General features: G+C 59.7%; 1 protein-coding gene across 1 annotated transcript in view; it reads left to right on the forward strand.

Moving 5' to 3' along the window:
* Positions 1–7,198, forward strand: part of Fgd2 (FYVE, RhoGEF and PH domain containing 2) — a 12,389-nt gene extending 5,191 nt beyond the window's left edge. The window contains exons 4-15 of the mRNA XM_004624439.2: positions 745–901; positions 1,000–1,138; positions 1,361–1,419; positions 1,492–1,638; positions 1,898–1,990; positions 3,767–3,846; positions 3,927–3,957; positions 4,163–4,255; positions 4,369–4,500; positions 5,502–5,648; positions 6,165–6,311; positions 6,675–7,198. Coding sequence (XP_004624496.1) covers positions 745–901; positions 1,000–1,138; positions 1,361–1,419; positions 1,492–1,638; positions 1,898–1,990; positions 3,767–3,846; positions 3,927–3,957; positions 4,163–4,255; positions 4,369–4,500; positions 5,502–5,648; positions 6,165–6,311; positions 6,675–6,884 — 1,435 coding nt within the window. The 3' untranslated portion in view covers positions 6,885–7,198. The remainder of the gene's footprint in view (positions 1–744; positions 902–999; positions 1,139–1,360; positions 1,420–1,491; positions 1,639–1,897; positions 1,991–3,766; positions 3,847–3,926; positions 3,958–4,162; positions 4,256–4,368; positions 4,501–5,501; positions 5,649–6,164; positions 6,312–6,674) is intronic.
* Positions 7,199–12,338: the final 5,140 nt, after the last annotated feature.

Genomic DNA, 12,338 nt, shown 5'->3' on the forward strand with positions numbered 1-12,338 from the left:
GAAAGAAAGAAACAGCTATCTGAGAGGTCCACTGCTAGGTTCTTTCTGCTTGTCATTGCTTAGATCTGCTCATAATAAACTTTTAAAAACAGGGAGGGGGGGCTGGAGAGATGGCTCAGTGGTCTAAAGCACCTACTTAGAACAAGCTTAGCAAAGCACAGGGACCGCGGTTCAGGAGATCACCTCCCGCCGCTGCTGCTGTGGCGCAGAGAGCGCAGCTACAGTCATTGGTGGTTGGGAACGCAGTTTAGACAGGAGGCCAGCTCTGGGTTGTTTTCTTTCAAGACTGGGTCTAGTCAGGATTTGATCCCTTGCGCTGTGCGGGCCCTGTCCCCAGGGGGCGCTGAGACAGCCATTGAGACTGAGCATGGTAGCAAGTGTCTGTAATCCCAGCACTTGGGAGGCTGAAAACAGGAACATCACTGAGTCTGATCCGTGCAGTGAGGCCCTGTAGACCCTGGACTAAATACATTTTTTAAAAAAAGAAGACTGGGTCTGCTTTGTGAGAGCTCAGCAGTCCTCCTGCCTCAGCCTCCAAGGTGCGGGCATTGTGTCTGTGACACCTGGCCTGGCCCATCCAGGCCACGTCCTGCTGGGCTGGGCCGGGAGGGGCTCCTGGTCAGGAATTCGGGATGAGGCCTTTATCTGCAAGCTTAGGGGTGCAGAGAGCCCAGCTGGCCCCAGCCCCGCCTGGGGTCCGAGAGGCAGCCACGCTGAGCACTTCCCTGCCCTGGTCACCCCCAGGACGGCCACGCCCCGCATCGGGGACGTGATCCAGAAGCTGGCCCCTTTCCTGAAGATGTACGGCGAGTACGTGAAGAACTTCGATCGGGCCGCCGAGCTGCTGGCCACCTGGGCGGAGAAGTCGCCGCCCTTCCAGGAGGTCATCGCCCGCATCCAGGTGCACGGCGGGGCGGGCGGGAGGCGCTCGGACGTGGGCCCTGCCCTGAGGGCGCCCCACACCCCCAACCGCCCTTCGGTCTCCCGCTTGCGCCCCAGAGCAGCGAGGCCTCGGCCGGCCTGACGCTGCAGCACCACCTGCTGGAGCCGGTGCAGCGCATCCCGCGCTACGAGCTGCTGCTGCGCGAGTACGAGCGCAAGCTGCCGCCCGGCGCCGCCGACCGGCCAGACGCGCAGGGTGAGGCGCGACCCGCGCTGCGGTCACCGGGGAGGGGCACTGGGCCCGGGGAGGCGCGGCCCGCGCGAGTCCCATGCTCGGGAGGACCCGGCGGACGCTACGCTCGAGGCCCCCTCAGAAGCAGTGGGTCGCCAAGGTCCCGTGGGTGGCTTGAGGGTCCCCAGCAGGCCGCCCCGCCATCTCCACCTGCCTGACCGGCCTGAACTGGGCTGTGGTCTCCAGGGGCCCTGGACGTGATCTCTGCAGCCGCCCAGCATGCCAACGCCGCCATCGCCGAGATGGTGAGGGTCCTACCAGCCCGGGCCCGCCCTCCAGGCCCAGGCTCTGGCTGAGGGTGCCCCCACCGCCCCCAGGAGCGGCTGCAGGACCTGTGGGCCGTGTACCAACGCCTGGGCCTGGACGACGACATCGTGGACCCCTCCAACGCGCTGCTCCGCGAGGGCCCGGTGCTCAAGATCTCGTCTCGCCGCCGTGACCCCATGGAGCGCTACCTCTTCTTGGTAGGGTGCCCAGGCCATGGTGCCCAGGCCAGGCCAAAACAGGCCGGAGTCACCCCCAAAAGCCAGAGGCTCCCCTGAGGTCCGGAAGGAGTCCCACTCGGAGGCCTGCATCTCCATCAGCCCCGGTTCCTGAGTCCTGGGGCAGTCTGGTGGTTCCTCACCTCCTATCCTCTGCCCCTCCTGTCACGTGGGAGCTCGTGAGCTGTCCTGGCAGTGCAGGAGGGGACATGGTGCCTGGATCACCCCATGTCCCCCACAGTTCAACAACATGCTGCTGTACTGCATACCCCGGGTCCTGCAGGTGGGTGCCCAGTTCCAGGTGCGGACCCGCATCGACGTGTCAGGGATGAAGGTGGGTCCTGTGCCACGCTGCCCAGGACTGGGGCGTGGGCGGCAGAGGGGTCCCCATTGGGCAGCTCACAGACTCCTGAGCCAGGATGGGGACAAGGCTGTCATGGTGCCCACTGACTGCACCCTCCCCTCAGAGCCTCCCACTGGCCTCAGTGGAGGGCTGTGCTATTTCCTGGGGACTTGGGGATTTTTTTTTTTTTTAATGTATTTGGTACAGAGTCTCCCTATGCAGCTCAGACTTGTAGTGATCCTCCTGTTTTTAGCCTCCCCAGGATTGGTATTACAGGCATATGCCACGACACCCGGACTCAGTGGCCAGCACAGTATGTGGTGCTAAAGATTGAACCCTGGTCCTTACACTTGCCTAAGCAGGTGCTTACTCTGCTGAGCTATCTCACCAGCCCTTTTCTTTTGTAATCTTTTAGAAATAATTTTAGCTGGGTACAGTTGTACACACCTGTAATTCCAGCAAGCCAAGGGGCTGAGGCAGGAGGATCTCCAGTTAGAGGCTGGTCTGGGCAGCTTATCTATTTAGCAAAACCCTGTCTCAAAAAGGGGCTAGAGATGTAGCTCAGTGCAAAGGGCCTGGGTTCAAGTCCCAGTATCACAAATTAAGATACTTCGAAGCCTGTGGAATGGCCCCACACTGCCTACCCTGGGGCCATCACTCACGAAGGGAAGGTGGCAGGTTGCACGCTCCAGCCGTGCGAGCGTCCCCCCTAGCGTTCAGAGCCAAAGGGCCCTTGGGACTCTGCTTGCTTGGGGCCACACCATGATAGGGTTTGAGCCCAACTGCAGCTGGGGCTGCAGCCCAGGGTCTGCCCCAACCGGGATTCTGCACCAAGCCCAGTGTGTCCATGTCCACAGGCCTGGCCCAATAGCAGCGCCTCGCCCCTCATCCCTGTCCCCCAGCCCTGACTCTCTGGGGCCCTGGTCCCTCCAGAGGCAGCCAGTGTGGGGCAGCCTCAGGGTTGTGGAGGCCGAGGCCCCCACCTGGAGCCTCCCTCCCTGTCCTGAAGCTGCATGCATGGTATTCATCCCAGTACCCTGGGAAGCAGAGGCAGGAGGATTGCCAGCTCAAGACTAGATGAGGGGGCTGGGGAGATGGCTCAGTAGAATAAGCGCTTCCCTGGAAAGCTCAAGGGTCTGAGTTCAATCCCCAGTTCCACCAAAAAAAAAAGGGCCTGCAGTGGATACCAGGCCCAGGGTTTGAGCCCAACACCAAGAAGAATCTCTGGGCCTTCCTGGGGGATGTGGTTCCTGTTCTAGCGGCCGCCCAGCGCCCCCTCCTGGGTATCCAAGGCATGGCAGTACAGCCCAACCTCCCTGAAGAACACTTTTTTTTTTTTTTTTTTTTTTTTTTTTGGTACCAGGGATTGAACTCAGCACCTTGTGTTTGCCATGCAGGTGCCTATGCCACAAAGCTATCTCTCTGGCCGAGGAACCCTTTTCTTTCTTTCTTTTTTTTTTTAATTTTTATTTATTTATTTATTTATTTGTGTGTGTGTGTGTGTGTGTGTGTGTGTGGCCAGCTCAGCCCACCAGGGGGCGGGGCTGGCTGGCATGTGGTGCTGGGGGATTGAACCGCGGTCCCTGTGGTTTGCTAAGCTTGTTCTAAGTAGGTGCTTTAGACCACTGAGCCATCTCACCAGCCCCAAGAGGAACCACCAGGTCCCAGCCACCAGGCCACGCACTCCCTGTCCCTGTGCACCAATGTGACTGGTCCCTGGGTGCCAGGCTGACGGGCACCGCCCTCCCTTCCACCCTGACCCTGCAGGTGCGGCCGCTGCCAGACTCTGAGTTCCCACACTGCTTCCTGGTGTCAGGAAGGCAGCGCACGCTGGAGCTGCAGGCCCGGTAGGTGGGGACGCGGGGACACCAGGGACTCTGGGACGAGTACTCCACAGCCCACCGGCCTCACACAGTGCCTCCCGCAGGTCCCAGGAGGAGATGCTGTCCTGGATGCAGGTACGGCCAGCCACCCCACCCCCCACATGGCTGGGTTGGCACGCACTCAGGCCCTGCCTGGTGCGTCCCCCATCCTCTCCGGGTTGGCACGTGCCCGGGACCCAGGGCCACCCTGGAGCTACAGACAGTGACTGTGGGGCGCCGGTTGGGTGGACGTGAAAAAGATGCCCATACATCTTCGCCAACACCCAACCCTGTGCCCCAGGCCTGCCAGGCGGCCGTCGACCACCTCGAGAGGAGGAGCGAGACCTTCAGGGCTGCATCCCAGGGGCCAGAAGGCGCCGCCCAGGAGCACGAGGTACGGGGAGTGGGACTCCCAAGGCAGTGCAGGGGCGGCAGTGGCCTCCCCGAGGGTGAGGTGGGGAGGGAACACAGGCTTAGGCCACGCCCCCTCCCCCTCTCCCCCCTTAGCTGCCGTCCGAGGAGCTGGGCCTCCGGGCCCCACAATGGGTTCGCGACAAGATGGTGACCATGTGTATGCGCTGCCAGGAACCCTTCAACGCGCTGACGCGCCGGCGCCACCACTGCCGAGCCTGCGGCTACGTGAGTACTGCGCCTGTCCCTGCAAGCCCTCCACAGGGCACCCAAGGGGTTCTGTGCTATGTCCCCAGCGACAGGAGGTGTCCCCAGCTGTGTTTCACTGCAGTGGGACATACATGACCCAGGGCACCCTTGCATCTAGATGCAAGTGACAGTTACGCCCCCGAGTCACCTACTGTCTCCACATCTGTAAGGAAGACGGCCCTCGCGGGTGGCCGGGGCCTTGTGCCCGTTCATGCTCCCAACTTTGTAAGCAGCTCCTGTGACTTATTAAAAACCACTGTGTGAACCGGGCATGGTGGCACATATGTCATCCCAGCACTCAAGAGGCTGAGGCAGGAGGGTCATTGTAAGCTCAAGACCAGCCTGGGCTACCAAGGGAGCTCATAGCCAGCCTGAACTGTACAGTGAGCCCATTATTTCATAAGACCTACAACAACAATAATAATAGTAATAATAAATGTAGAGGCAGGAGAGAAAAATGAGCATTTATTCCCTATATTAATTTCTATTTCTCAATTTAAAAACTGTGTGGGCCTGGGGAGGGACCTCAGCGGGGCACTTGCCTGGCTGCAGGAAGCCCTGGCTTTGTCCCCAGCCCACACCCAGTGACGAGCCTGCCCCTGCCCTGTGACCTCCACTCTCGCAGCTCCGGGCCCTGGCTGCTGCTGAGTCACCGTCCCAGTGACCTGGGTGCCAGTTTCTGTCTCCCCCGCCTGCCCCACGGGTACCTGGAGGGTGGGGCGGTGCTGGGCGGTGCCTCCTCCCTCCGCTGCCTCTCTCCCCACCAGCTGACCGGGCAGCCAGCCTCTCTCCTGGCTGAGCGACACCTGCAAATGCCAGCTGGGTAGCTACGAGGGACAGGGTGGGCAGAGGGAAGCAGCTCTTGCAGTGACCTCGGCCAGCACAGGGCCAGCCATGCGGTACCTCTGCGGGCTGTTCCTCCTTCCTCCTGGCCGGGTGCCGACCTCGCCTGGCAGCACCTTAGGCCGGAGTCCCCGCAGGTCGTCTGTGCCCGCTGTTCCGACTACCGCGCTGAGCTGCAGTATGACCCGGGCCAGCCGCACCGCGTGTGCACAGCGTGCTACACCTTCCTGACCGGCCGCGTGCTTCCTGAGGACCGTGAGGACCGGAGGCGGGGCATCCTGCAGGTGAGGCTGTGAAGGGGACGCGCATCATCCCAGTCCCCCATCTCTGCCCTCAGGCCCAAGCCCCGAGCCCTGCCAAGGCCTGACAGGACAGGGCCTGTCCCCACATGGAGGCAGCCTACCAGCCACATGCTGTCAAACAGACTCTTCTGCCCACCGGTGGAGGCGTGACCACCTGCGCCCTGTGGCCTGGCGCCGTCACAGGAGGGGACAGAGGCTCCGGGCAGGCAGATTGCAGACTCCAGCTTGCTTGTGCTTTTCCAAGGAGACCCAGGTCCAGACAGCTGACACACAATGACTCAGGGCCACCTGTGCAGCTCTGGGGGCCCCACAGTGCACCCCAAATCCCATATCCATTGTGGGCCCAGGCACTGGCTACCAGCACAGCCCCCTTCAAGGATAGGTGGATGCTAGAGATGGGGAAAGTGCCAGCCTGTTTCAGGCCGCCCGCCCTGGCCACCCTCTGCCCTGCTGTGGTCACCCCAACCCCACACATTGCTCTGTCCCCTTCTGACTCAGAAAGGAGCTGCAGCTGGGCCTGAGGGCAGCGTGATGAGCGGCTTCCTGCAGCTGCTTGGGGACAGGTGGGGTCGGAGTGGCAGCCGCAGCTGGTGCGTGATCCCTCGGGATGACCCCCTCGTGCTCTATGTCTACGCAGCCCCACAGGTAACACCCGTCCTCCGTGTACCCCCTGGTCCTGTCAGGCGGGGAAACTGAGGCCCCGGAAGACAGGTTTAGGGGCTTGCAGAGCCATGTGGGAGGTGGGTTCACCCCTCCAGTCCCTTCGCCAACTGCCCACCTTCAGGGTTTGGGGGCGAGCAGCCCTGAAGCTGCCTTTAATTAAGCCAGGTATAGTGATACATACCTGTAACCCTAGTACTTGGGGAGGCTGAGGCAGGAGGATCCCAAGCTTGGGCCCAGCCTGGGCCACTTGACCACTTAAGCAGACCCTTTCTGTACATAAATAATAGAGGCCAGGGGCCACAGCCCAAAGCCCCCGTTGGGCAGCTGCTCTGCTCTCTCCCCCAGGACGTGCGGGCACTCACCTCCATTCCGCTGCTGGGCTACCAGGTGACAGCTGCGCCGCAGGGGGACCCTCGCGCCTTCCAGCTGCGGCAGTCGGGCCAGCTGTTCACGTTCAGGGCTGAGACAGAGGAGCTTCAGGGCCGCTGGGTGGAGGCGGTGGAGCAGGTGGCAGGCGGTGTGATCCCTGCTGACACAGCTGTGCTGTCCGACTGACCGGCCCGGCTCCCACCTCGCCCTGCCCCAGGCTGGGCCATCACGTGACCCAGCCTTGACATCTACCCTGCATGCATCTTGGTTCACCACTGAGCCAGCGTGGATCTGTCCCTTCCAGAAGCAGGGACCAAAGATCACTGATTGCCCGGTGGAAGCAGCTCTTGGGCCAAAATCTGGAACATCTGGGTGACCTAGGACTCTGCTTCATAGCCTGGGTCCCAGTGGGCTGTCGCCTGGGCCCTAAGGACATTCAGATGACAAACAGACACAAGTCCACTTTAGAATTAAAAACACCCAGTGCTGTGTCTGGCTTCTTTGGTTCGGCTGGGGGAGGCACTGGTGTTTCCAGGGGCACCCAGCAGGGTCTGAGGTGCAGCCTGGAGTACGGGGTGAAGGAGAAAGCATGCCCAGGTGGATGGGGCACCTGGCAGGATCTGGGTGGACAGTGGTCATCATAACAACCCCATCAGGCGGCCCCGAGCTTGGCGTCTTCCATGGATTATTTATCATCAAGAGCCACAGTCCCCAAACAGACATAGTGGCACCTACTGGGAATTCCAGCACCCTGGAGGCTGAAGCAGGAGGATCCCAAGATCAAGCCCAGCCTACACCGTGGGCAGAAGAGGCTGCGTTTTCCAGAGAGGCCACCAGAGGGCGCCAGGTGCCAGCTGTCCCCAGCCATCCACAGAGGTGATTTCTGACCTGGACAAGGCACTGTCTACCACTGACACAGTCACCTGTGCCTGGCAGGTCACCTGCCTCTGCCAACGCCACATCCCTCCCACAGGGCATTTAAGGAAGATGTTAAAATATCAACCCAGAGGAAAGATTAAGGGAGGCACATCCTGGGGGCAGCAGGTGCCAAGGTCTGGGGCTGGAGGCTGCCTGGTGGCTGTGAGCAGCTGACCACAAGGCAGTCTGGGGAGCACGGGGGCGGATCGTGGCCACTCCAGTGGGCAGTGGGCAGGGAGGAGAGCAGTCGGCATCCAAATCATACATGCAAGCTGGGCGTCTACAATCCCAGCTGCTTGGAGGCTGAGGCAGGAGCATGGAGAGTTTGAGACCTGCCGGAGCAAATTTGCAAGAAGCTTTGGAAATGCTTAGAGTTGGGGTGATGGGGGGCTCAGCAGTGGGGTGCTGAGCAGCTCTGCCAGGCCTGAGGCTCAACCCCTTTATTCCCAATTTAAAAAGGGGTGTGAGGACCAGGCTCCGAGCGCCTGGCGTTCTAACTGTGAGGATCCCGACTTCCTGCTATACCCTGAAGCCCGCGGCTACAATTCCAGGAAGGCGGCAGTCAGTGGAATGCAAGGTGCCCATTGCGCTGCCCACGGCCACAGGAGGCTGAACCACACTTCTGCCCAGGGGAGGCACTGCACCAGGGAGACCGAGGCAACCCTGCCTTGGGGAACGAAGCAACGCTTTGATAGGAAACTCTGGATCCCACCCCCAGCACTGTAGGAAAGAAAATGACAAAGAATTTCAATAAGCTTTACATCTCGTCTCCTGCATGCAAAGGCACCTGGGAGGCGTCACGGAGCAGCACCTATACCCAGCGCTGAGGTCCCTGTCTGTAGCGCTGGCCCTCCAGAGGCTGAGGCATGGGGGTCATGGGTGTGGTGCCTGCAGGCTCCTAAACAGCGACAAAACTGCTACAGAAGGAGCTAACGTGGCTAAGCGCTCACCTTGCACCGGGCACCGCGCCATGCCTCAGCGCTCATTTCCTTCGCCCTCGGAGCCTCGCAGACACCATGTGCTGCGCTGCACGGGGCTCCTCTCTCAACAGGAGGCCAAGGTGCGTGGCGGGGAGCAGATGCTGCACAGCGGCCCTGAGGAGCCTACAAGGCCCTTCCTTTCCCAGCCTCACCAGGCACTTCCTTAATCCCAGGGAAGAATGAGAGGCTCTACCCACACTGAAGAGAAATCGAGGAAGGAATGAAGGCAGACTCTCCTGCCACCCTTCCCCGGGTCCTGGCCTGTCCCTGCACAGTCACTCGTGCCCCCCATGCTAAAGCTATCCCTCACCCATGAGCTTCAGGCAGCACGTGGTCATTTATTCCACCCACACCCTGGAGATGTGGGACCAGGATGTGATGGCCGGTGCAGGCAGCCCTCAAGTGCCAAGAAGGGATGGATGTGTGGAGTTTAGGGCTCTTCCTGGCAGGGACCACATGACTTGGGAGGCCCCAACCTCCCCTGGGGGGCCCTCAGCCTGGAGTCCTCTGATGACACTGAGTGTCCTGGGCCTAGTGACTCTGAGGGCCTCTGTGTTTCACCACTGACAGTCCTTCTGGAAGTGTCCCCACTTCCAGGGAGCTGGTCGGGCCTGGTGACAAAGACCTGGCCTTGCACTGCCTTCCCCAGTGTAGGACCTGGACCAGCTTGGTCTTCTGGGCAGGCCACACACCCCCCTCCTCCATTCCTGTCCCTTTCAGCCATGAGTCAGGTGTGGACTTGGCTGTGGTTGTGGGTCCCCTGGGCCCCCCTCACATGGCCATTTTGGGGGTTTTGCAGTGTCGGGGAAGGATCCATCTGGGCAGAGCCCCTGCAGGGCTGGTACCAGGGTTGTTTAAACTACTGAGGGCGTGTGGGAGCCCTGGCTCAGCGTTCTGGGGACTCAGGCTGCCTGGGTTCTTGGCAGGGCGCTGTGGGGTGAAGAGCGTGGTGGGGCGGGCGCCCCAGCCTGTGTGCTGAGGGGAGCACGGATGAGGCAGGCCCGGGAGACACAGCTTGCACTTCCGCTTCAGTGTGTTCATGGAGGCCACGTCGCCTCAGCCCTGCCTGCCCATCTGGAGTCAGACTCACTGGTCCTGTCATCCGCGCGCTTCGGCCGCGGCTCCAGAGTCCTCCTTCATAGGGTCTTCAGGGACGCTGTTGAGGCTGCCTCGATGGCCCAGTGGATTCAAAGCACTGGCCTTCATGGTTATTTTGACTTTGGGGGAGAGCTGGCTGTGGGCCAGTGTCCGGTCCAGTGACTGGGGTGCATGGGGACAGCATGGTCACGAGCTGCGTCTCCACAGACACTGCAGCCCTGGTCACATCGCAGTGAATGTCACCTCCTCCTCCCTCCCATCACCCCAACACCCACAAGGGTGCCACCCTGTCTCCTGCTCTGTGAATTCAGGCAGGGGGCCACCCGAGTCCCAGAAGTCCCACGGGCAGGTCCTCCCTGCTTTCTGACCTCAGATTTTGCCTTTGGGGGCCTGAATTCCTAGCCACAGAATCAGCTCCTTTACTTCAGTGTCACCTATTGAGGCCCCCAGAAGGTGGCCCCAGGGTGGCACCCACTGCCCTCTGGCAAGAGAGTCTTTTCTTGGGGTGGAGGCCCCTGGTCTGTCCCGACAGCACCAGCTGAAGCACGGAATTCACTCCACGTGGGAATGGTCATGCTGGTGGTGCCCCAGCACCCGCATCCAGAGCTTTTGGTGGGTTTTTTGCCATCTGCCTGAAGTTCAAATATTATTATTTGTAATGTATTTGGTACAGGGTCTTACTGCACAACCCAGACTCCTAGTGATCCTCCTGTTTTCAGCCTCCCAAGTGCTGGGATTATAGGTGCGTACCTCCATGCCCAATCTCAATCACTATCTCAGCATGCTCCAGGGGCAGGGCTGGCACGGCATGCGGGGGGATCGAACCCTGGTCCCTGGTCTGCCTAAGCAGGTGGTTTAGTCAGCTGAGTCAGTCTTTTAACAGTTTAAAAATAAAAGAACAAGGGCCTGCCAAATAGTTGTGCAGATTAAAGCACCTACAAGCAGGTGCAGGGGCTGGGGTTTAACCCCCGGGCCTGCCATGCCAGTCCCGCCCCCAGGGGGTGGGGGGTGCTGGGACAGCAATTGAGACTGGGCGTGGTGGCACGCGCCTACAATCCCAGCTTTTGGGAGGCTATAAACAGGCAGATCACTACGAGTCTGATCTAGTAGTGAGACACTGAACACCCTGTGGACCCTTCCCTAAAAATACAAAAATAAGTAAATAAAAGAACAGAAGGGCCTTTCCAAGGAGAGAGTTGGGCATGAACACACAGACCCATAACCCAGCTACCCAGAAGACTGAGACAGAAAGATCTATAGCTGCAGGCTGGCCTGGGCAATTTAGTGACACTTTATCTCAAAAGAAAAAGGTAAAAATTAAACTGGGGATGTAACTCTGTGGTATAGCACCCGCTTAACATGTGCGAGGCGCTGGGTTTAATCTTTGGTTCCAAAAAGAGAAAAAACCAAGCGTGGTGGCACACACCTATGATCCCAGCACTCAGGAGGCTGAGGCAGGAGGATTGCTGCGAGTCAAAGGCCAGCCTGGGCATATAGTGAGGCTGTCTAAAAAAACAAAAGTAATGATTTTGCTGGTGAGGTGGAGTCACGGCAGCTGTGCTGTGAAATCCAAACCTCTCAGGCTCGACTCCTCCACCAGCTCTGAACTCCTGGCCATAATCTGCTCCCCGCGCGCCCCCTGGTGGTCATATTCCACACAATTATTATTTTGACTGTTACTGGGGGGCTATTTTTATTTTTATTTTTATTTTTTGGCCGAACCGGGGCTTGAACTCAGGTCCTTGCACTTGCCAGGGAAGCACTTACTCTACTGAGCCATCTCCCCAGCCCCATATTTTTGTTTTTTGGGACAGGGCCTCACTATGCAGCTCAGGCTGACCTTGAGCTCACGCTGCAGCCAAGGCTGGTTTCCTGCTTGCAGCGATCCTCCTGCATCAGCCTCCTGAGTGCTGGGGTTACAGGTGTGTGCTGGTCACCACCCCAGCAACACAGACACATAATTTTTAAATTTAAATTCCAGGGGCTGGTGAGATGGCTCAGTGGTCTAAAGCACCTACTTAGAACAAGCTAAGCTAAGCAAAACACAAGGACTGCGGTTCAATCCCCCAGCACCACATGCCAGCCAGCCCTGCCCCCTGGTGGGCTGAGCTGGCCACACACACTAAAAAATAAAACAAAAATAAAAAATAAATAAATAAATAAATAAATAAAATTCCAGCACTCTGGTAGGCTAAGGCAGGAGGATGGTGAGTTCGAACCTAGTCTAAGGTCCTTAAGAGATTAGGGAGACCCTGTCTCAGTATGAGGCACAGGGTTCAAAGCCCAGGACCAAAGAAAACAACCCCTCAGTCCCACTCCAGGGTTTATTTTCCACCCAGGAGGTGGCTGGTTAGAAGCCAGCTGACCTCCTCCCCAAGGCCCATGTGGCCCCGCTGCCCTTCGGACTCCCCCTCCCCGGCTCCTGCCTCCTCAGGACCCTCGCGCCTGCAGGCCCTTCCTGCCTCCAAGCCCCAGTGGGAAAGGGGCTTCCCTGGTGCAGAGGCAACAAGCCGAGGCCCCGCTGTGCCCGCTCGTCCTTGCTGTCCCTGCATTGCCTCAGTCACCTAAACGCACCTCTGCACACAGGGCACTGTGTGGTGACCCCTGTGTCCGCCCTCCCGCCTCCCCGCCCCCGCAGGACTCC

This window comes from Octodon degus, unplaced genomic scaffold, assembly GCF_000260255.1.
Source record: "Octodon degus isolate 3935 unplaced genomic scaffold, OctDeg1.0 scaffold00005, whole genome shotgun sequence".
NCBI classification, from domain to species: Eukaryota; Metazoa; Chordata; class Mammalia; order Rodentia; family Octodontidae; genus Octodon; species Octodon degus.